The sequence below is a fragment of the Phragmites australis genome, chromosome 8 (genome assembly GCF_958298935.1).
Source record: "Phragmites australis chromosome 8, lpPhrAust1.1, whole genome shotgun sequence".
Taxonomy (NCBI): domain Eukaryota; kingdom Viridiplantae; phylum Streptophyta; class Magnoliopsida; order Poales; family Poaceae; genus Phragmites; species Phragmites australis.
This window is the reverse complement of record NC_084928.1, coordinates 37,738,985-37,763,837: the sequence shown is the minus strand read 5'-3', so window position 1 is coordinate 37,763,837 and position 24,853 is coordinate 37,738,985. Positions and strand designations below refer to the sequence as shown.

The 24,853-nt window shown below is 40.8% G+C and overlaps 3 protein-coding genes and 1 non-coding gene across 6 annotated transcripts; 2 read left to right on the top strand and 2 right to left on the bottom strand.

Moving 5' to 3' along the window:
- The first annotated feature begins 43 nt into the window (after positions 1–43).
- LOC133927465 (uncharacterized) lies at positions 44–4,450 on the top strand. The gene is made up of 7 exons (XM_062373956.1): positions 44–707; positions 1,257–1,501; positions 1,784–2,360; positions 2,435–2,789; positions 3,057–3,151; positions 3,355–3,549; positions 3,637–4,450. The coding sequence occupies exons 1-7, from the start codon at positions 549–551 to the stop codon at positions 4,288–4,290; spliced, it is 2,280 nt and encodes a 759-aa protein (XP_062229940.1). The 5' UTR covers positions 44–548; the 3' UTR covers positions 4,291–4,450.
- Positions 4,451–4,915: 465 nt separating this feature from the next.
- On the bottom strand, positions 4,916–7,917 carry LOC133927467 (uncharacterized). The gene is made up of 5 exons (XM_062373959.1): positions 7,658–7,917; positions 6,269–6,391; positions 5,585–5,720; positions 5,351–5,465; positions 4,916–5,219 (listed from the first exon to the last, which is right to left on the bottom strand). Exons 1-5 carry the CDS (start codon positions 7,774–7,776, stop codon positions 5,173–5,175), a joined length of 540 nt encoding a protein of 179 aa, XP_062229943.1. The 5' UTR covers positions 7,777–7,917; the 3' UTR covers positions 4,916–5,172.
- Positions 7,918–16,366: 8,449 nt separating this feature from the next.
- LOC133927861 (small nucleolar RNA R71) lies at positions 16,367–16,472 on the bottom strand. The gene has a single exon (XR_009911358.1). It is a non-coding gene; the product is annotated as a small nucleolar RNA R71 (small nucleolar RNA).
- A 1,920-nt stretch (positions 16,473–18,392) lies between these two features.
- Positions 18,393–24,808, top strand: LOC133927464 (uncharacterized). Of its 3 annotated transcripts, none has more exons than XM_062373953.1 (11): positions 18,393–18,765; positions 19,252–19,532; positions 19,641–19,835; positions 20,600–20,946; positions 21,828–22,119; positions 22,233–22,391; positions 22,940–23,305; positions 23,683–23,748; positions 24,081–24,129; positions 24,211–24,334; positions 24,453–24,808. In XM_062373953.1, the coding sequence occupies exons 1-11, from the start codon at positions 18,459–18,461 to the stop codon at positions 24,550–24,552; spliced, it is 2,286 nt and encodes a 761-aa protein (XP_062229937.1). In that variant the 5' UTR covers positions 18,393–18,458; the 3' UTR covers positions 24,553–24,808. The 3 variants fall into 3 exon arrangements, with proteins under 3 accessions (XP_062229937.1, XP_062229938.1, XP_062229939.1); XM_062373955.1 differs by having other exon boundaries at positions 18,651–18,784; XM_062373954.1 differs by lacking the exon at positions 23,683–23,748.
- Positions 24,809–24,853: the final 45 nt, after the last annotated feature.

Genomic DNA, 24,853 nt, shown 5'->3' with positions numbered 1-24,853 from the left:
GGCTTTACCTGGCTGGTTGTAGTATCAGCTAGCAAAATAGACAAATAGTTGGTGATGGTTCTTCTTCAAACAAGTTTCCCTTGTTTTTTTTCCCTTTCCCAATACAGCAATTCCTGAGAGAAGTTTCTACTCTGCATGTGAAATGGAAAAAATGAAGGAACTTGAAGTTCGTCAACTGCACGCCTTCTTGACTTGACCAAGGAATCAAATGAAATTCAGGCAAGTGTAGCAACAGTACTAATATGGTAAGTCTCATCTGAGAACAAACCAAACCAAGGAATCAAATTCTTGCTTGGATAAATGAAATGATTCCTGTCGAAACCAAACAAATTCAGCATAGCCATAACCGGGCCTTAAAGCAAGGAACGCTTCGCTTCTCCTCCCCGCTTTCCCCCGCGTTCGTCTCCTTTGGAACCAGCGGATCGGAGGGACAAACCTTGCTGGTTTGCAGCAAGGTCTTCTCTTCTCCTCTCCTCTCCTCTCCTCTCCTCACATAAATTCAGGTACACTGCTTCTTGTTGCTGCTGTTGTGACCGGCGACAGCGTCCATGGCGGCGGCCTTCCTGCTCGGCTTCCTCCTCGGCCTCCTCGCCCTGGCGGTCGCACAAGGGGCAGCGCTCCTCTGGGCCATCCGCCGCCGAAAGGGGGCGCCACCTGATGGCACCGCACAACTCCCCGTCGACCCGCTGCTACCTTGCGACAAGCAGGTCAGCCAACTTCATCCCGCTTGCTCCATGTGGGTTGAATTTCCTTCTTTTCATGTCGCGCTTGCTTGCAATCGGCTCGATTGGAAACAAGCTTCTCCTTCTTTCTTTCTTGGATAGCGCACGCCTTGAGGATTCCTTTAGCTTCATTTTCTTCGGGAATTGGCTCCATTTTGTTTTCAAGAATAATTACCTATTTACCTGACCTGGGAGCGGTTCATACATAGATACTTCACATTCTGTCTACAATTCAACTCGTATATTTTTTAAAGGACCAACTTTTTGTGATTGATTTGTAAATGACGCCTTCTTTTGGCTTCTTACTATAGTATTGATGCTTTTGGATTCTGCACTTATCACAGATAATGCTGATTAGATCAGTATGCCGTCCTCCTATCTTATAACTTTTAAGCTGACATTTTTGTACTCATACAGAGTTACAAGTTATGTTTTCGCCGCTATTGATTATCTTGTCTTATACATTCTATCCATTTCACATGTTGACGAGTAGGTTCTTTCTTTCCCAATCGCCACCATATGTATGTGTTACAGGGTTATCTGTGGATGCTAGTGCAAGAAAAGATACCAAAAGTTAGCAGCGGTCGATTTCCAGCTGGAGGTAACCAAGAAATCAAAGAGAAGAAGAATATTGTGGAGGTTCTCCCTGTAAAAATGTTGGCCAAACTTGAAGGGCACTCACTTAGCTTGTCTGGACCTGATGGTTCTCACATAACCATAGAGCTTCTCCATTGCACAGTTGTTGCTGTTTCTGCATCAAATCTTCCCTCACGTAAATGGTTAGTGCAAATTCAACGTCTTCCCATGCATCTGCGGTTCATCTTTTGTGGCTCTCAATAAGTAATTTTTAAAAAGCTCAATGTTTGCCTTATGTTTTTTACAGTTGAGCCTTGACTTACGATAGAGTATGTGTTTTCATAATAGCCAAATTTGTTATACAAAGCAGTTAGAGTAGACATTCTTATCAAGTGACTATAAGTTCTCGGTTAATTGATTTGAAAGCTGCTGGTAGGATATAATTCACATGGTAGGCTATAACCACCATCAGTATTTGCTTTTAGGGCCAAGAGGTATCCGATAAAACTGGAAAGCAAGGAATCTGAGATTTGCAAAGGGAGCAAGGTATGCTATGTTTATGCAGACACCTCTTGGGAGAAGGAATCGTGGTGCAAATCACTTCGTCTTGCATCTACTGCAGACAAAGAAAAATTGAAATTGCATACCATGTTGACTGAAGAGTTCCGGAGTTACATATCCTCTTTGAATGCTGGATACCCTTGTTTTCTGAAACCCTCAGTGTTCTCGGGTGAGGAACATGTGGTTATGGACGAGACAGTAAAGACTGATGGATCTTCAAAAGTCCGCCTTTTCCTAAAAAAGTTTGCGAAGAAGGCATCTATAAATGCTTCCCAAGAGAGTAAAGCAAGACTAGTGCTGTCAAAACAAGATATAAAACAACCCAGTACCCCTAGCTCTCCTTTGGGTTACAACAGCCAACTTTCTGATTCCCCCAATGCAAATGTAGATGAAAAGCTTGTTGATGAAGGTACACTTTGTTGGAACCTCCTATTCTCTCGGCTGTTTTTCGATGCTAAGATGAATGATGAGATAAGAAAGGCAATCAAAGCACGCATTCAGGTCAGATAGCACTTACATTTTCAAGTGGATTTATCCTTTATCCGTATTTTTATTGATGTCTTCTTATTGGTCAGCGAACATTGTCAAACATAAGAACTCCATCTTACATTGGTGAAATCACACTTAGCGACCTCAATCTTGGAAAACTTCCACCGTATGTGCGCAGAATGAGAGTCATCCCACTGGATTTGAATGAATTGTGGGCTTTCGAAGTTGATTTTGAATATTCTAGTGGAATACTACTGCATATTGAAACAAGACTTGAGGTTCAGGAGCCAGAGTTGCAAAAGGACATAATGAAGACTACTCTGAAAGATGATTCTAATGGGGATGTGAATTCTGATTTCCTTGATAGTATTGAGCATTATGGTAACCAATTCAGGTCTTCACAAGCTTTGGCTTCTGCAATGGAGGATAATGATGAAGCAGGTTTGTTCCGATTCCTTTATGCATTTTCTTTGGCTGCTTATTTGTTATTGGATCAACATTTACTATGTGTGTAAATGATCAGATAAATAGTAAATGGTGTGAGAACTCTTATCATTTATCTCTTCTTCATGTGGAAAGCATGGTTTCTACGCTCACCCGTCGTAAACTTGAAATGTTATTTTGATGAATGGTACTAGAGAATTTACATTAAGCTTGTGAAGATCACATATTCCATAACTTAAGGCATTTGATGACTTTTTGTGGCAGATGCATTAAGGAAGTCAAATAGCACTGGATGGGCATCAACATATATGTCAAGGTGGAAAAATATCTTGCATTCAATAGCTGACCACGTCTCGCAGGTTAGTTCTTGTTTTGCTATCTTTCATATGCTGTACTGAGTACTGACACATTACCAGATGGACATTTGGTATAGTGAACTAAGGAGTAATCATGAAAAATCTATTCTGGCCATTTTCATATTTCTAGATAGCATTTTGCTTCTGTTTGAAATGTGTCCAGGAAGTTCTGACTTGTAAATGCTTTCTCATTTTCCTTGCAAAAGGTGCCACTTTCATTGACAATTAAAGTTTCATCTATTCGTGGGACAATGCGCATACATATAAAGCCTCCTCCCACAGATCAAATTTGGTACGGATTTACATCAATGCCGGAGCTAGAGTGGGAGTTGGAATCTTCAGTTGGGGATAGGAAGATCACTAACAGCCACATTGCCTCACTTATCAGCAACAGAATCAAGGTGTTTTTACATACCTTCGATGAGTCATGACCAACTTGTTATTTGCTGGTTTGCGTGTTTAACTCTGGAGCATTTGATGTGGTACAGGCTTCGCTTCATCAGAGCTTGGTGCTGCCAAACTGTGAAAGTATTCCCATGTCGTGGATGGTATCAGAAAAGGATGACTGGGTGCCTTGCAAAGTTGCACCTTTTATATGGCTGAACCGTGAACCCATTGAGAGTGCAAGTTACACTGCAGACACGACTACGCCCCAGTCCGAGACTGCTGTGTGGAAGGCCATTATTGCAAACAACACAGCCAACAAATCGAGTCCACCTGCTTCTTCAACAAAAAGCGATGAATCGCCCAAGAACACAATATCTGTTCATGGGCCAAACCAAGAAGCTGCTGCGGAAGCATCAACTACAGAATCTTTACTGGTTTCAGCAAGTGGAGTTCCCTTTCAGTCTGACGACGCAAACGATCAGTTGCAGATGCCACTGTTGAGCAGCAGAGAGTTTCAGGAGGACGCTTCTAGAGAAACAGGTGCGGGCTCTTCGCTTGAGAGAGCATTGGTGACTGCAGGGGAGCAGTCATCGCCCTCTGCTTCTTCTGGACCTGGTGAGGATGCGAAGAGGCGCGGTAGGCGAGCTCGAGTGATGGATTTGGGGAGGAGAATGGGGGACAAGCTGGAAGAGAAGGGCAAGCACATTGTCGAAAAGATGCGGGAGAATGCGAGGAGCAACAGCCTGCGGGACTAGGAGCGAGCCACTCCTGCTCCTGCTCCTGCTCATGTTCCTAGACAAGTTAGGATGTAGTAGTTACTGTTAAGGGATCATTGCACTGGCTGGAAAATTCAGTGTACAGTTTTCACATCTCATCTCCCCACTGAATGAATATAACAAACATGTCATTTGTTCAGTTCCTTTGTTGCTAATTGAAATTAATGTAGCATTACCATGAGAAATGAGGTCAAAACTCATCATCGTTGATATGGTGGGAATCAAATTTCACGATCTGTCTGTCTATGTATCTAATATGAAAGCAAGCAAGAAAGCATGGATAAGAAACCTTGTATGTTACAGTAATGTGAAGAAAGCAAGAAACAACCTCACTAATGCCAAGGGAACAACAGAAGCAATATGCAATAAACACGGCATTCTGCACGACGCATATTGCAGATTGTATGTTACAGTACTTAACACATTTTCTTATGGAAATAAAAGAGGGCGGCATCATGACCCAAAAGCGTAGCTACGGTGGATGCAAATGGAACCAACCGATCCAAACCCAAATGGTCTTGAGGTGCCATATATTTCTCGAGGGCGCAGGAGCTCATCAAGACAAGAGGAAGAGGTTTATTCAGGAGAGTAGGGAAAGCAACAGTGACTTGGAAGGATTACTCAAAGAGTATGCATGCAATAATCTATCAATTTCATACAAATTTCACTCCATGTTAGCTTTGGTATCTCACTACACACTTAACAAGCAAAGGCACAGGCAACCGACTACACATTTCAAGGTTGCTTCACTTCATCTCCCTCCGTACGTAGATACGCAGGTAGCTACAGCCTACAGATTTGTTTGGACTAAGCACCCACCACGACCTCTGCTCTGCTCCAGTCACTCACACAGCACCATCGTCAATCTTGAGCTCCCTCCAGGGCTTCTTTCTCCATCTGTTGCTCCACTGCTCGCACCGGGGTAGTAGCAAGAAGTTCAATGATACCAACATCAGAAAGTCAATGCCCAACCAGGATGCAGATATAAAGAAACTCAACAGGGATCATCTACCAATTCTCTTAATAGATGGATACTCACATGCAATCTCTGCCAGTGCTTTCTGTGTGCGCTTTTCCAGTTTGTCAATCCTCTTCTGCACGTCACGTTTCAGATCCCAGTTTGGATTCTTTGGGGCTATGTTTCCAAAAGGGTTCTGCATGTCAACGGATTGGTTATTTAGTTGGCAGCTACCATGTCAAAATACACCAAGATTATAGCATGGTTAGCATGATATTTTTGAATCTGGAAACACCAAAATAAAATATCCACTACCTCAAGTTGATTCGGTTCTGCAGCGTCAGCATTGATTGGATCTTCAAACTTAGGAAGAGACACTGGAGCCAGCTTACCACCTCGCAGTTGTTCATCATGAGGAAGGTAGTTTCTGAACTTCATGGTTGGAAGCTCGCTGCATCAAAAACATTGCGCACTCATAAACAATGATATCACCGGGCGTTGAGAAGGATCCAAGTCTACCAAAACAACAATTAATCCAATGCTCTACACAATATGCTTTTTCAGCAAACGAACATGTAATGAAGCAGAAAGGTTGTATAATTGTAAATAGTAAGGCCAGCCAGCATCGACAAGAAGCAAGTTCACAGCCACTCAACGCTTCACACAAAGTGCTTTGTCGAATGATTTTACCAAGCCCAAGTCATAAGAGTACCAACGTTATGAAAAATATAACCAAATTAAGCTTTCAACAGAACACCAAAACCTGATGGCATTGGTTTAACAACTGAAAGCATATCAAGCTTTCAGTCAGTTATCAGTAATAGAGTGCACAAGTTACAGATCATCTGCGTTAATGTAGATTTTCTTACATTCACATACCAGGAATTCAGTGGATAATCAGATAGAATTGTACAATATAGAGTTTACAATGCAAATGACGAAGGACATAGAACGTGTGTGACCACACTTAAGTAAAGTTTGTCTGTTTCATTGCCTTACCCCTCATCTTCAACCTCCTCAGTGTGGCCAACATTCTCCTTAGCATCCTCATCAGGTGCACACTGAGGACCTGATAATGCTGGCTGTTCCACGTGCTCTTCTGCGGCCTCATGCTTACCATTCCTAATACAATCAACAAGCATAGGAATCAGTAGCAAGTACTGACACAGACAATTGACAGCATTTGGATTTTATGTCCATACTTTATCCCCATTGTTTAGAAGACAACAAACAGTAGACAAGAAGATGTCTTAATTCTTAGGGAGGTCCCTCAAATTGCAACTGCATGGCTGGTGAACAAAATATTTCAAGTAGGCAGCTAGAACAATGCACACTTGTATTCCTCACTAGCCTAGAATGCCAATGGAAGTCTTAATTCCCTAATCATTCTTGTTGCTTGAGAAATTTGGAAGCTTCAAAATGATTGTGTATTCAATGGAGTCTCCCCCGGCTGTTGATCTGGTGAAGCAGACAGTGGCTGTGCAAAGGTCGCTTTGGTGCGCTTCTGATGCAAAGGACCTCCAGGTTCTTTTTGCTAGGTCTTAGGTTTCTTCGGGTGTTTCTTCTTTAGCCTTTTTCCGTTGTCTGTTTTTGTTCATCCTTGTGTGTTTTCTGTCTGTGTTCTGGGGGTGTTTTTGTTCGTTTTTTGTGTGTGTTTTTTAGTGTGCTGTACTTCAGTCTTTTTCCTCTCCTATTAATGAAATTACACACAGCTCTCATGCGCGTTCGAGAAAAAAAGAATGCCAATGGAATTCGAGCTAAAGTCTTGATTCTCGAGAGCAATTTCAGAAAAGGGGATAGACCAGCGCGCGTGCTATACTAGATACACAACAAATCCATGAAGATCTATTCGGGACCCTATTGACAAGTACAATCACGCGCCAACTGGGAGGCATTAGAACATGAAATTGCAGCATCAAAATATATGTCTGTCGGATTTATTAGCGATTTGTGACTGCCAGTACCATGCAAGGGAAGTGCAATTCTGTTTCTACTATATTAACACCTCAGCTGCATTACTAGCGTATATACCCAGAGACTAGTTCTACTCGGTGCAAAATTTACTCACGAAAATTCTCAGAGAAAATTCAGAGAAGGGCAAAATCAGAGAGCGATCTATCGTAGAGAGTTAGAGACACAAACAATTCATGTGGATCTAGCCAGGACCCTATTTACAAGTGCAACCATGCACCAGATTGCAACATGAAAAGTCATTCCACTACAACTGACTGTTGGATTTACTGATGTCAGAACTCAGAATGGCAGTGCCAGGCAGCGGAAGCGCAAGTATACCCAATTAACATCACAGCTACATTACCAGCATCTACTCGCTACAAACCCAGAGTCCAGTCCAGAGATTAGCAAGACGAACGGAGGAAGAGATCGTACTGCTGTTCTCCCTCAGGAGCGGGAGCGGGGGCGCCGTCGGGGGTGGAGAGGAGCTCCTTGGCGGCGCGGAGGGCTCGGAGGCGGTCGCGGCGAGCAGCGGCATCCTCCTCGGCGCCCATGTCGTCGTCCTCCTCGTAGCCGGCGGGGAAGGGGAGAGGAGAAGCGCGGGGCAGTGGCTAGGGTTTCGGCTTCGCCGCGGGAGGAGGCGTCCCGTTCCGATCCGTTTTCTACAATTTTCCGCCGACCGTTTTCGGATTTTCAGGAATTTCGCGGAAACAGCACGAAAATTGTTTCCCTGTTTTGCCGACCGTATGTCATTATCACCTTTTTAGTTGGAAATTTCTTATTTTTTAATTAAAATCAAATTTTACAAATCTAACCAATCAGTCCAAATATCATCTAAATCCCAAACTTCACCTAAACCCTAGGGTCTAGTCTCAACTGGCTGTCTACATACTAATGTCGTTCTAACTCTTACTTCTGCGCCACCTTCGACCCTAGTTTTTTATGACTGTATGTTATGTCGAGTACTCAACGATATGATGACTGTTTTTCAGTTGAGACTTATGTTATTACATGGTATATCTGTGTATGGTATGGATTACTTTATTGGTATGAATTAATTATATGTCACGTCAATACTTGAAGTTATGGTTCTACGGATCGGTGTTCCCGGTTTGAATTATCGATTTCTAACCAATACTGACGTATTTTTATTCGGATTGTGTCAGGAAGGGTCTAAGGAATACAAATACCCATACTATATATCAAGCTAAGAATCAATCTCGATATATAGAGACTTCATATATGATAAAAAAAAAACAATGTCACAACTTAATGTGATATTTGCGATTACAGAAGGGACCTTTGAGAGTAAAAAAACAAATAAAACTTTGTAGCTAGCATTGTCTCCTTATTCTGTATCTCCCACAGGTAGTCGATGTAGAGCACCACATTTGAATTCTCCATCCTCAGAACCGAAGTTGAACACCTCAAACATGATTCCTAAAACCATAAATAAACCACCAAACCAAGGTTAACCATTCCAAGCCATTCTAGTGTATTATAATTATGTGTGGTATTTCTCGTCGTGCATGACTGTAAGCACAACTAATTAATCTGTTTTGCATTCTGTAGAGGTTGTACACTTTACTTACAATACGTGTCATCATGTTTTGCCTAGTATCTGTTGGCTGACAGAAAACTATTACACACTTCCGAAGTGTGAGCTAGGAATCCACTTCAAGGCCCACTCTTGCGCTATACGGTTCTAGGGATATTCTATTTGTTCCTTGTTCTATCCTCTAGTCTATATTATGTTAGGAGAAAACTAATTAGTTAGCCAGATCAGTCCCATACTAAACTTATAGTTGTACTATAAAGCTCGGTATGATTAAACAATGAATCAGTCCTTAATATTGTTTGGCAAAATAATCATCATCCAACATAAGGAGATCACCAATTATTCGACAAAGCACACAACTTGCTTGGAACACAACATAGGCCATCTAACATGCTTGCCCCGACCATAAGTTTCATGTTGCTAAAAATATAATCATAATTTTATCTCGTTGCATAGAACAATTATCAAAATCATTATACCGAGTGTGTTGATCCAACTTCCAAGCAAGGCTAAGCAAGATAGATATGAAAAAAACTAAGTCGAGCTTATCCTGGGTTTCCCACCGACAGCTATAAGCGTGCAACTTTGTAAAACAAAAATATTTAGAAACTTAGGAGCAAAATGCATCAAAGATAACTTGCCTTCACTCTGATGCTCAGCGGGTTCCTTGAACTCCTGATTCTAAAAACATGCAAACTCCTCCTCTGGGATGTTGGCGTCTAATCATAAAATAAAACAAGACAGTAAATACCAAGAACTAAGAAAGAGCCAAATCATGCAAAACAACTCAATTTGTTATTTTTATGGTTTTTGGTGAATTATTGGTGAAGGCAACGATTAGATCGGAGTTGCAATGGTGGAGATATAGCTTGGAAGGGTGAAAGGAAGGTGTAAGAAATTTCCTGGTATTTTTTGGAGGCGTCTGGAATTTTCTAGGATTTTTTGGATTTTATAGCAATTATTTGAAATAAAAAGTATTTTTAGGAATTAATAAACACTAAAAAGAAATATAACAGTTTATTTACATTTATTTTACTAAATAAAATTCATTTATTATTTTATCCTAATTATTTATAAATTTTGAAGAATTAAAAACATTAAAGAAAATTTATTCAAATATTAAAACATTTATTCTAGATTTTGTAAAATATTATTCAAAATTTATTTATTATTTTATCACTAAAAATTTTAAAATAGAATTAAAACATTTTATTTTACAAAGGAAATCATTTTAAAACCTTTTCTAATTTATTAAAGAATTTACTAAATTTTCTATAAAGAAAACCCTATTTTTTGGAATTATCAATTTTCATGAATTATTTCTGTACGTGTAAAGGGTTATATGACGTCAACAGAGGATTAAAAGTAAAAGGGGAAAAAGAAATGCTGGCAAGGCAGGCTACGTTAGACGGGTTACTAACATGGCATCACATGTCGGACAGGGAGCTGACGTGGCTAGTCCAAGCGGCTACGCTGACTGGGCATCGGGCTCATTAATGTATGGTGTCAATTTGGAAACGGACGGGCGATACACAAAAGGGTACATGATGTTTTAATTTGGGTAGTTCGCACAAGATCTGATGACGAATTGAGCCAGCAACATAACATAGGACATATTTGGCAAGCACATGTTTGGTTTGCTGAGTAGGAGGTGGTAGGTGCACCGGTGGATGTATTGGTCATGTTTGGTTGGTTGCGTACATGATGCGTCCCAAATATGTATCATATCTATTGAAAGTACATTTAGTTTTGAAGTGTGGTTTTAATAATTAATGATAATACATATGAAATAATAATATTATTGATAATTGTTAGTAGGTTGTTTCAGAGGTGACGCATAGAGGAGAGATATTGTCGATGTATCAGGAACCGGGGGTCCCCGAATCCCGAGGCCAGGCCAGCCTTCCGCCACATGGCGCCATCCCGCGGGGTCTCTCCTGTAAGATGAGAAAAGATCAAGTCCCGGGAGAAGGCGCTCGGGGCCACAGTCGGTGCCCCCCGAGTAACCCCAGATCCCCGATGATCCACGGAATCCAAGTACCGGGAAGAAAGTGCTCGGGGGAGTGTACGGTCACCCCCGAGCACCCTAGTTCCCCAACGACCAGGAGAGCTAAGTTTCGGGAGAGAGTGCTCGGGGCTGCGTGCGGCAACCCCCGAGCACTCGGTTCCCCGAGGATCCGTACAAGTGTGCCCAGGAGAGAGTGCTCGGGGGAGGTGAACAGTACCCCCGAGCACTCGGTACCCCGAGGACAAGGAAAGGCATTCTCGGGAGAGAGTGCTCGGGGAGGTGAACAGTACTCCCGAGCACTCAGTACCCCGACGACCCAGAAAGCCCCCGAGGGGCCCACCGATGAGGTGTCAACCAGTCAAAGGCCCGAGGCCGCATTTAATAAGCGTGCGTGGCCTGTCACCTCCAATTGCTCCCGCCGCGCTCAGCGTCAGTTCCTGACATGTTCTGGCAGAGAGGCGTGGGGTTATTAATTGCACGGGTCCCGTCCCGTGCCATCCGGCCTGTCTCAGATAACGCCGTAAGGACCAAGGCGTTCCGTTTGCCGCGCTACTGTGGCAGGGGAACAAGACAGGGCGGGCACGTCGGGCTGCTCTGCGGCTGCCCGGTGGGCCCTCTCCACGGCGCCCGTTGCCAGGGCATTTATTGTGACGGATGATCGGACGTGCGACGCATTTTCCACCCCCGGTCACTTCGCCCAGACGAAATGATGACGCCCTTTCTATTTATGGTGTCTCGGAACTCGTGCCCCCCCTTCTGTTCGGGGCACGTTGCTGCCGGCGGGTACTTAAAGCGTTCGGCGGCACAGAAGCAGGAGACGAGAAAGAGAGCTGAAGAAGACGGTTGAGAGGCAACGAATAGACAAGAACACAACGCAAGAAAAACACGACAGGGAAGACAGAGCCCAGTCCCAGCCAACGAACAAGGAGCCCCAAGCTCTTAGATAGACCAATATTCTTGTAATCAGCAACATCCTTGAGGGACTTCCTCAAAACAGTTATAGTATCCATACAGAAGTAGGGTATTACACCCCCGTACGGCCCGAACCTATCTAAATTCTGGTGCATTTACTTCTTCTTGCACTAGGACAACACCCTCACCACTGGCCGTTGCATTCATTCTCATTTATTTCTCCGACGAACGTATTCAGGATCATCCCCCTGTCGAATCTCTAAAAAGAGGTCTCTCGAGATCCCTGCAACTGGAGTTAATCCTCCGACAGATATGCATCAAAATGAATGAGCCCAAGTGATGCTTGGATTAGTTATGATAATACCTATGGAGTAACAATTATATTAAGAATTGTTATTAGGATTATTTCATAGGAGATGTATAAGAAATAAAGCATGGATTCGTTGAAGAATGCCATGAAATAAAAAAATACATCGTTATCATTGAACTCTTAGTGATGCTCATGAGATGAATGAGAAGCTCAAGAAAATTAACAATAAGTATGAAGGCTAAGTTACTTATGGAAATAAAGTAACTGAAGGTATGAGATTATTAATTAAGTTTTATGGACTAATCCATGTGCTTTATGCTTAAGGATGAGTTAGGGTTAGATTCCATAATCAATATGCCAAGTTGAAAGAAGTAAGATCAAAACAAGCTTAGTGAACAATTTGTGTACTTGATGCTAGTGGTTCATGCCTAAGTGGTGAACCGGATAAAGATGATGAAAAGAGATAAATCTTACGTGCTTGGTGCATAGGAAGCAATCAAGTAAACTTCATCAGCTTTCGGAAGATCACGTGAAGATCAAAATGGAAACGAGGATGATCATCATCATCAAGAGAAGATGAGTTGATGACGAGCCTTGAAGAGCTATAAGAAGTATCGGGGCTTGGATGATGTGCTTGTCAAGTCCAACGGGATTGCTCAAGACAAAGGTATAACTAGAATAGGTTTTCTAGTTTTGCCGGTCTTAAGGAGTTTGAAAGAAGACCGAGTTATAGAATCGATAGCCGTACTATCAAGAGGGACTGTCGAAAGCTTTGCTCGATTGTTATGTCGAATGCTCAAACCATATACTTAGTGTATGATGAGTTTGTGTTGAGAGTTCGCTTTATGAGTTCAGGTATCTAAAATGTGTTTTAATCTAACCCTTTGTGTTTTTAGTTTTAGTGGTAAAAAGTGGTTGTGGTCAAGACTTAGTGGTGGTTGACATGTTCCATGTGGTTCCTAGTTTAATCTCGAGGGATTAAGCTTTGGAAAATTGGAGGAAGTGTTCAAATCAGCTTTCAAAGTGTTCCTAGCTTTTATCAAATGTGCTGAAGATCACAAATTTAGTAGAGATGTGTAGCCCTCTAAATAAGCTTTTCGTAGAGTTCAAAATCGTCGAAATCAGACTTCGGGATCAAAAGTTATCGCCATTTTCAGAGGGTCGGCTATGCTAATATCGGAAGTTTCGATTCCCAAAATTGGAAGTTCCGATGTCAATCGGAAAGTCCGATGTTTTAGAAATCTAATGCTCTCAGGTTTGAAGTTAGCTTTTAATTAAAAGTTCCAATCTGGGGGATCGAAAGTTCCGATATGTGTTGGAAATTGGCTGTAATGGCTAGTTTTCACTCGTTGGGATTCATGGGATCGGAAGTTCCGATCTGTGTAGTCTGAGTACAATGGCTAGTTTTTCAGAGTTGTGTATTTATATCCCTTAGCCTCATTTAGTGGGGTTAATTGCTTAGAGGGATTTGTGCTGCTCTTGTGAGGTGTTTTGAACTTAGTGTTCCACCTTAAGTGCTCCCCTTCCCTCTCTAACAAGATTTGGTGAAAATCAAGTCTTGCTGGCTTAGTGAGTAAAGAGAGAGGTGTGTAAGGGGTGTGGTGCTTTGGTAGCCCACGGTTGTCGTATAGGTTGTGTGTGTTTGAGCACTTGATGTTAATCGTGTGCGAGTTCGAAAGTTTGTTACTCTTGGAGACCACCGTCTCCTAGACAACTCGATGGTGGATTGTCGACGATCTTCTCAAATGAAGATTATGAGGAGGTCTGAAAGTCGTTGTGGAACTCACCATCTTCGGAGTGCAGGAAGAGTTGACCGTAGTGGAGGAGAGGAGTGCATGTGTGCAACCTCATGAGAAAAATGGTTGAAAAAGATCTGGCTCAAGTGTGACCGAGCTTCCTCAACAGAGACGTAGGATATCGGTGGATATTCGAACTTCGGTAACTAATTATTTGTCTATGTGTTTATTTAATCTTGTGCATTACTTTGATATCCTTGTTTGTACGCTTATTTGTATGTGCATATTATTAATTTTTGATTCTGAAATCTGTTGTTTTGAAATGATCGGAACTTCTGATTTTGAAATTGGAACATCTGATGAACAGTAAAATCGAAACACCAATGAACAGTAAAATTGGAATTTCATATTAGAGTTATCTTGCTAGATTTGGATAATCTTTGTCACACTTCTGGATTGTAATTTCATATTTATTTAGGGTGATTATGCACTAGCTGAGCCTAATATATTTTTTTTTTCATTTGTGAAAAATCCGTTAGTTCATTTTCGCTACAAGTTTAGACCAAACAGTAAAATGTCTATTCACCCCATTCTAGACGACACCATTGTCCTTTCATCTATATACATTTTCTTACAAATCATGACTAATTATTGCTCGACTAACTCTTGATTAATTGCCAGATGCACAGGATTTGTGTTTAGATTGTTAAACCATCGGAAAAAGGAATAAGTGCGCAAATTCAGGAACGTAGCTATCAAGATCTCGTAAAATGGAAGATAACTGCACTAAGCACTTCTCAATTGGAGTTTCTAGGAGGTTTGGAGGGGTCATAATAGGAGATTGTACCACTTGATTGTACCGATACTCCTTGAGATCAGTGCGTCAAACCATGCAACTTTCGTGAAGGCTTCGAGGCGAAGTAACTTCTAGATGCGTTGCAAAATCCTAATCATGGGGTTATAAAGAGAAGTCATCGATCCACATCAAAGGCATCGCATCCACATCTAAATACACCACGCTGCTGCTACACCACCATAGTAAGGGTTCATCCTCGCTGCCATTTATCAACATCATTAGAACCCTTATACTAGTTCATAAACAATTATCTCTTAGTATACTCCATCATCGTATCAAGGAAGCTATACTATCTGTATCTATCATGATGTTTATTTCATGATGGTGTTCTTCCTTGGATTCCTTTATTGCTCCACCATTATTGTGATGGGTGAGTAGTTCCATTAGGGACAAGGGGTGCATAGGCGTCATGTAGTGCCACATTAGTGTAGATCGGGAAATGGCCTTAGCATAGATATATTTATGCAACTCCTTTTGATTCTCTTTACTTATTTTTCATATTTGTTTGGCCACAATATGATGATTGGATCATAGTCAAGGCAGTGATTGCATAGACAACACATTTGTGTACGGGGCTCAGTGATAGAGACAACCCCAGCATAGGGAAGCACTCTCACAAAAGGAGCATGGCATAACCACGAAGCATAGGTGTTATTCTGGGATTTAATCCCCTAATAAAGGTGTATGATGTTAACCCTATGTATACCATGGATAATTGTTGTTGTCTAAAAGGGACACAAGAAGCCCAAAGGATAGGGATTATTAAGATGCACTGCCCAAGTGATGAAGCATATGTATTGCCAAAAACTGTTCTTTATTGTTTATTTATTCCTTTAGATGAATTCTCGACTATGCGTACCATTAGCTACATGGCACTACTGTGTCATCTGCTATATCTTTTATAATTGTTACAAGTCTAATATTAATCACATGATCATTTACTTTGTGTAATTTAGTATTAATTGTTCTTTACAATATTTAATACTTTAATTTAGGATTTCTATTCAATCATTTCCCCTTTATTACAACCTTGGCTAGAGAGATTTTGCAGGTCAAGCTCAGTAGATCTTCACAATTCATTAATGGATTAATAATTAAATCTAGGGTTACTCTAGTAAAAAGAGTTGTCGAGTTCCTTTTAGAGACATTGGAGGAGCAAACCTATCAGAAGGCAACAACTTTTCAGGCGTGTTGTGGGAGGCGGGGGGGGGGGGGGAGCAAAGCTTTTATACAACCAACTTTGCATTTTTGCAACTTTAATCCAGTCTTGATTTACTCTATCTTCAATTTTTTAGTTATACCATTTACTTTATGTCTGATACCGAATATCAAAAAATATCATCACTTGGCAATGTAGATATCAATATATCAATAGTTAATCTTAAAAAGAATAGACATAGACTAGCAAAAATAGGGAAGCTAGTCATATGTTAAGCTCTTTCGCTAGTCAGCCTAATGCTACTCAAAGGTCACCAATAGTTTAGCTGTTGATCACAGCTATTAACTTTTAGATAAAACCTGCCCTGCTGAGTCCTAATGATGATCCAATGATACACATACAAGCTTTCTTCGAGTTATATGAAATAATAAAGGTAGAATGTGTTGAGTCAAGCATAATTAAGCTTAAGTTATTTCCTTTTTTCCTTTTTTTAGAAAAGTTAAATAATAGTTGAACAGTTTAACTAACGATAATATCACGAATTGGGCAGTGTGCACTTCTATGTTTTTTTTTATCTAAATAATATCCACATGCCAAGATAGCTTATCTTTGTAACGAGATTATTGCTTTTAAACAAGAAAGTAATAAAAGTCTTAGTGCTGCATGTGAGAGTTTTATTGAGGCTCTCGACGAATGTTTTGATCACGACTTAGAAAATTGGATGATTTACATACTTTTTATAATGCTATTAATTAAGAATCCAGAACACATTTAGATACCACAACTGGAGGAGCTTTCTTGAACAAAACTATTGCTAAAGCACAACAACTGTTGGAGGATATTTCTGAAAAACACTCCCAATGGCACAATGAGAGGGTGACAATGTCATCAAGAAAGGTGAATGCCATAGAAGGACCAAACCTCATGGATAAGATTGATAAACTCTTAAATTTTATGCAAGGCAATACCAACTACACTTATGCAAACTCTATTGGAAAAATTGCCGATGCAAACTTCATCTGAGGTTATGCACTTCATATAATCCAATTGGCGCAACCGTCCTAATTTTCCTTATTGCCAATAACAATAATAATAACAATCAAAATGTTAGTCCTCCTAATCATGTTTACCCACAAAACAATAATTCTTTAGAATCAATGATTAAACGATTCATTGCTGCTCAGACAGAGTAGAACAGTTTTTCACTAAAAAAATTAAAGAACACAAGATTTCTATTTCTAATTTGTGTAATAAAATAAATAGTCTCTCTTCAAATATTGTTAATCTTGAGAATAGGACTAAAGCTATTGAAAGCCACATCACCAAGATCACCTAAGGACTAAGGCTATTGTAAATACGGAAAATCAAACTCAAAGTCTAAGTAAGAACTATTGAACAACATAGGGACAGGTATAGATGAGTCTCTAGGTGTGCCTAGGCACACAAAAAAAGATAGTGAAGTATAACAAAATGGCCCACCAGCTATGCCCATGATCAACTAGAGTTGCTTCATGTTGGCATGCTCAACAACACAACTCTTCGCTCCCTAGATCCTCCTTTTTCAGCTCAACGTCACACTTGCGATGCCTGGATCCGCCCCTAGCACAGGTGAGCGGACAATTTTCGATCAGGTGTACGACAGTCGGTAGATCGATAACAGGATACTAGGTTAACGAAACAAGATAGCACCACCATAAACCTTGCAAGGCGCAAGCTACGGCTAGATGCTACAAGTTCGAGCAGGTATTCCATCTTGTCCTCTTCCTCACCTAAATGAAAAATTCCTAAATGGCTACAGAGGATCGAGGCCAGGATATGCTCCATGTGTATATGGACACGATTCGAGCCTCCCAATCACTTCACTTGTAGCATATATTGATGTACTAGAGCTTATATTTATATTGATGTACGTCAAAATTTCTAAATGGCTCCAGAAGGTCAATATAGGTGTGGAATATACATGCACGTCAATATAGGTGTGGAATAATAAAAATCAAATTATTTATGGCTCTGCTGATTTAGAGATTAGGATATACTCCGTAGCCATTCAGGGAGTGTTTGGATTCCTTGCTCCGCTCGGGTATGCACCGACGGATGTAGTCGTCAGTTTCACTGTTTGGATGTTTACATCGGTGAGAAACGCTGCACCCGTCGGTGCAAATGCATCCGTCCAGCTAGGTCGGCGGGAAACGCCGAATTCGGCCGTTTCTCCCTGGCCTAGCCGACGGGATACAGCGAATTAAAGCTAATGATAAATAATTAGTAAATATTAGCTCATATTACTATATTTTAAATTAGATTAAGGTTTAATATGATAAATTAAGTATGATAGAGTGTATTTATAAAAAAATAAATATTATGTTAACCCTTATTTTTTTATTTCAATCTTATACAATATATACTTATACAGGCAAATAAACACAATCTCTTCTCAGCCAGACTGAACACATACAGCCAACTAAACAGATCCTACTATATCTCCCTAATCTATCTCAACTCAGCCTGTACGAGCCGTACAAATCAGACTGAGGACGTTCGGGCAAATAAACACACCTTAAAAATTGGAGTAGTGAAAATCAAATTATTTATGGTTGTAGATCTGCAATATAGGTGTGGAATAAGAATTTTTTATTAGGCAGGCCTGGCCCACGTAACCAAACAAGCTCAGCCGCTTCTGCTTCTCCCGGAGCGGCGGCGATGCTCCGGCTCGTCGGCTCGTTCCCCCGCCTCCCTCTTCTGCTTCTCCCTAGCCCCATCCCATCCACGCTCTCGCGCCGCCGTGTCCTCCTCCTCGCTCTCCTATCCTCCGGGGGGGCCCGTTCCGCCACCCCCTCCTCCGCGATGGCGGCGCCACCGGTGCCCAACAAGGTGCCGCGCGAGCTCGTGGACCACGGCGACCTCCGCGTAGATAACTACTACTGGCTCCGCGACGACTCCCGCTCCGACCCCGACGTCCTCGCCCACCTCCGCGCCGAGAACGACTACACCGCCTCCGTCATGTCCGGTGAATGACCACTAGAATTGTACCGTCTGCTCCTTTTGCTGTTTTCGTACAATCCTTTTCCTGCACACCATCCCGGTGCCTTTGCATACCACTCGATGTATTCCATCTGTTGGCGAGCGCGTGCGATCAATGGAGGATCTGTGCTTAATGCTAGATGCCTACCTAGATGGATTTGGCGTGTTCACGCCACTGGATCAATCAGTCAATAAATCTATGCTATTGCTGTTTCACTGAAAGTAATTGGATACGGTACGTTTAATGTGTTTGCTACTGGAATTCGTATGCTTGTAAGAATATGCAACGCCACTACTTATCTTGTTATAGAGCTACAGTGTATGCTCATGCTTTCTTGGTACCAGAGGTCTGTTTTTCAGACGAATGCTAGTAGAGGTCTTTGGCCAAATGCATTCAAGAATTATATAGGATTCTGTCCCTTTTATTTCAACCCTGATATGCTGACCCTGGTAAGTGGTAACTCTCTTCTAGATGTCAAGCAACTCGAGGATGAAATATATGCTGAAATTAGAGGAAGAATTAAGGAAGATGATATAGATGCACCTCTTCGCAAAGGGCAGTACTACTACTACGAAAGGACATTGACTGGCAAGGAGTATGTGCAATATTGTAGGTGTCTAGTACCTACCTGTGGTCCTATTACAGTCCATGACGTGATGCCCACAGGATCTGATGCGCCTGATGAGCACATTATTTTAGATGAGAATGTAAAGGCTGAGGGCCATGACTACTACAGCATCGGGGCTTTCAAGGTATAATTTAGATCCACCATTTGTCCAGACAAATGGATATGTTTCTCGTGCACTTGCCTCTTTAATTAACGTTTCTGGTATCTAATATAAGTTTATTGTTCATTTCAGGTCAGTCCCAACAATAAGCTAGTTGCTTACGCAGAAGACACTAAAGGTGATGAAATTTACACTGTTCATGTCATGGATGCGGGGAGTGGAGAATCTGTTGGGCAACCACTTAAAGGAATTACTTCTAGCATTGAGTGGGCTGGTGATGACCACCTTGTTTACATAACAATGGATAACATTCTTAGGCCAGATAAAGTATGCCAGTCCTTCCTTCTCCTACATGAGATGTGTCTCGTTTTGTGACTTCTGTAGAACAGTTGGCCTAAGTCATCATTGCTCCCAAACTCTCAAGTTTAACAGTGCAGTACTGTGACTGGTGCTGTTCCCTATGTGCCAAGTATTGTTTATTGCTTTTATTTTAAAAAATGAAAGAGCTTCCATACTTTTTTGTCAATACAGGTGAAATTAGGTCAGACATGAAACTTATTATTTCCTTGAGGATTTCCATTTGTATGCTGACGATGATGCTTGTTGCCCACAATTCAATTGTTAATGTAATCTGCTTGATTGTAACTTACAGTAGTAATATCTGTTTTTCGTTACCAGGGAAATGAGGTCAAACATGAAACTTGTTGCTTTGAGATTTTTCATTTGTATGTTGAGGGTAATGCTTGTTGCTTTGAGAATTTTCATTTGTATGTGGACGTTAATGCTTGTTGCTGACAGTTCAATGGCTAATGTAGTTTACTTGATTACAAACTTACAGTATAGTCAAGTGCTCAAGTCTGTTTCTGCTGTTGTTTCCTGCTAGCTGTGTAATGCAATACCTTTGCTTTGCTGTTCAAAGAAAATACCAATGACTTGTTAAGATGTTTCAGTTATTTTTCTTGTATGTAGATGTTATGTTATTGGATATTGCAGTACCCAAGTTTTAGTGCTAGCATCAACGGCCGGCAATCTTTTGGGCAGTGTTTATGATAACTATATTGACCTTGCCTTTCTTTTACGGGCATTTGCAGGTATGGCTACACAAGTTAGGGTCTGATCAATCAAGTGACACTTGTCTTTATCTTGAGAAAGATGACACATTTTCTCTTGGTCTCCAAGCCTCGGAAAGCAAGCAATATTTATTTGTTGAATCTGGAAGCAAAAATACAAGCTTTATATACTGTCTGGACACATCCAAACAGAACAAGGACCTTGTGGTTTTGACACCTCGTGTATATGGCATTGATACAACGGCTAGTCATCGTGGAAATCATTTCTTTATTAAGAGGCGAAGTGACAAAATCTACAACTCAGAACTGGTTGCTTGCCCATTGGATAATGTAGCTGAGACCACTGTACTCCTACCACATAGAGAAAGGTACTTACGTTATTGTTATGCAAGTTTCAGATATCATTCTTACAGTTGATATTTCATGCACCCAGTATCAATTTTTGTGGAACAACATCTTCTAATTGATTTCATTTATATTGTTGTAATACTATCGTTTGTTGACTTCGACTTGATAACAAAATCATTTGTCAACCCTTTCATAAACATTTGGTAGCACAAGTCTCAATCTTCTTCTTGGATAAAATTACATTTTCTGTACGTATATTGGAACCCTGGAGATACTTTGCAGCTGCAACATAGGCCTTTTCCTCTTTGAAAATTCTATGACGAGAGAAAAGTAGGAAAAAGGCGCATTCCTGTACTAGCATTGTTTGTTATTGATCGAAATTACGTGTTGCCAGCTGGAGCATGGATTTTCACACTTGTGGGTACCAGGCAGTTTCTATTTGCTTGTTACATTGTGCTTCTAATTTGTCTGGCTTCAGCTGTAAGATTACAAAGGAATGGGAGCAAAGGAATTTACATTTAATTGGCTTTACGAATAGCAAATTTAGCTATGGACTATGGGTCCATTGTAGGAATCAAATCTCTGATAGGATGGCTGTCAAAGGTTTAAATTAGTTACCACTGCTTCCTAGGTTTTGTTATTCAGAGCTAGGATTATGTAAGAAGCTTGATACTCTCCCTTGATATAATAGGGTTCACTGAAACTGCATCTAACAGAAAATTTCATGCACCTACTAGTTAAGTAATTCAACCTGCACTTTACATGTTTACAAACTTAGTTGATTGTGCTTTGCTTTTCTTGTCAATGGAGGCATTGTTTGACATTTGTTAGAGCTGCATTGCCCATTGACAACAAAAGTACATACACAGCACGTTTGCATCAAAACTTGAACTCCCTTCAGTGTGAAAATACAGGACTTCCAGCTCTTTGAGAATCATATTGCTGTATATGAGCGCGAGAATGGCCTACCCAAAGTAACTGTATATCAGCTACCAGCTATTGGAGAGTCAATTGGACAACTTCAGGATGGTCGAACAATTGATTTTATTGATCCAACATATGCTGTGGACCCCGAGGAGTCACAGTTCCATTCATCTGTTCTTCGATTTCATTATAGCTCGATGAGGACCCCGCCCTCTGTTTTCGACTATGATATGGATTCAGGAGTGTCTGTGCTGAAGAAGATTGATACTGTAAGCTGTTGGTTGCACTGTTTTTTTATTAGTGTTTGGTATTCTGATCAGTATCAATGTCCTTTTAATTACTTTTACAAGCCCCTGGTGATTTGATCTTTAAATGTTCCTAGGTTTTAGGTGGATTTGATGCGTCAAATTATGTAACAGAAAGGAAATGGGCTGTTGCTGCTGATGGCACCCAGATCCCCATGTCAATTCTATACAGAAAAGACCTTGTGAAGCTTGATGGCTCAGACCCTATGCTGCTATATGGCTATGGCTCCTATGAGGTACATTGTGTTTTTTATTTTGTTAAAAGAAAGTGTTTCTGCCATTATGAATGCATTGAACAACTTTGTAGACTGGCATGTAGTTCATGTCAACATCTGTGGTTCATCTAGGGATGCAAATGATTCATTTGGAATGCTTATGTATTTCTTGTTTATATATACAGCATGTACAAACTGTATTTTTTAATTTGCTAACGCGGCGTTATGTTTTCACTTGCTCTTATTCATACCATCATTTTGAAGTGACAACAGCCTCTTGAGCGTTCAGTTATCCTAGTGTTTCCTGGCAGAATGAAATACTTACAAAATTATTACCATAAAGTTTCCTTGTTAGGAGTTAGGACTTAGGACCCAGAAATGAACCACCAGCAAAAGGTGGGATCAGAATCTTGTCTCTCAGCAATGTCTAGCAGGTAGCAACTAATAAAATGTGGTAACTTGGCACTGAGACTATCAAATGATTCTAGGTTTCACCCTTTCAGCAAGAAGTATAACAGAATGTTATTGTACTAACTGTGCCCTTGTTTTGTTTGTTCTTATGGTAACAGATATGCATAGATCCGAGTTTCAGGGGATCAAGATTCTCTCTGGTAGATAGGGGTTTTATATATGTGATAGCTCATATTCGTGGTGGTGGTGAAATGGGCCGGAAATGGTATGAGGATGGGAAGCTATTGAAGAAGAAAAACACTTTCACTGATTTCATTGCTTGTGCCGAGCACTTGATAAAAAACAAATACTGTTCCAAGGAAAAGCTTTGCATCAATGGCAGAAGTGCGGGTGGCCTATTGATGGGTGCTGTCCTAAATATGAGGCCTGACTTGTTCAGGGCAGCTGTTTCTGGGGTCCCTTTTGTTGATGTTGTCACAACTATGCTTGATCCAACTATCCCATTGACAACAGCTGAATGGGAGGTATCCATTTCCTCTTCAGTTCAGATGCTTTTTATGTTCTTTTTCCTTTCCATGTTTCACTATCATATTGCCATATTATCATTAGCACAAATTAGATGTGGAGATGTGTGCCCTTTCTGGCAATGTTCTTTGGTCTCTTTATAGTTTGAACGCTTTTAGTTGTTTGAATCAGTTGTTTATTTCGTTATGCCTGAAAATATGACTTTTTGAGAACAATTTTGCCTGAAAATAGGAATGGAATAGTTGGTGCTTGCACGATAGGGATGTTTCGGAACTTGTATTACGACAATTGCAACAGACGAGCTGTATACTTGTTTATTTTAGTTATCTACTTGTTTGGATTATCATCAGTTCATGTTTTTTTATCCTTGGTTCAGGAGTGGGGTGATCCAAGAAAAGAAGAATACTACTATTATATGAAATCATATTCTCCTGTTGACAATGTAAGTGCTGATGTCTGTGTCTTGCTTCACATATCTAACAATCTAGGATAGGATGATGTTTACTTTTGGTGGATATTTTTGTGTTGAAGTATATTTCATGACACTGGCGGTTGTTCCCTTTATTATTGGTCTAGACCCGTGAATGCATGGATAGGTATTGTGATTCTAGAATGGAATTATTTGCAATGTTGGAATAAAACCTGTCAACCTGTTATACTAGGAAGTGTCTTCATCTTGCTATGTGTTTCCGTTATTTCTACGACGTGATGTTTATATTGACTGCAAGTGCGCCTGTGATGTTTGTTTGTTTGTTTTGCCATGTCATGTGACAGGTGACAGCACAAGAGTATCCCAACATTCTTGTCACTGCTGGCTTAAATGGTAGGTGGTCCTGAGTTGCTGATATTGACTATGGTTTATGAACATAGGTAGCTGACTGATTGGTGATAATGAATGAATTAGATCCCCGCGTGATGTACTCTGAACCTGCTAAATATGTGGCAAAGCTAAGGGAACTGAAAACGGACGACAACCTTGTATTGCTCAAATGTGAATTGGGTGCCGGACATTTCTCCAAGTCGGGAAGGTACTGAACTAAACTCTCCTTCGCTCAGATTATTTATTACTACTAGTATGCATGATGACCAAAGGAGTAACATAGATAGCACTTGCTTCATTTTTTGTTTTGGGGTGGGGGGCTGCAGATTCGAGAAATTACAGGAAGATGCCTTTACCTATGCGTTCATCCTCAAGGCGCTGGGCATGACTCCTCAACAAACTGTGAAGCCGTTGTTGATGAAGTGAGACTGGAAACCACTAGTGATTTGATTTGATTTGGTTCGTTTTTTCTTAGTCACTTTACTCAGCTTGTTGAGTAGACTGGTGATTCAAATGTGTATGGTGTTGTGAGAATTCTTCTTTTCTTTGGTATTTGGTAAGGCAAGTGGGTAATGGGCTCCTTAGTAGAGTATTTGTTAAGGAGCGATGCCAACAAGGAGAGGCCAAAAAATGTCTCGCATCATCCTATCCTTTATGTATGTATTGGTGTGGACTTCTGGAACTCTGGTGCGGTGCCGACATCCACCTATGACCCCGTCTTCTTGCC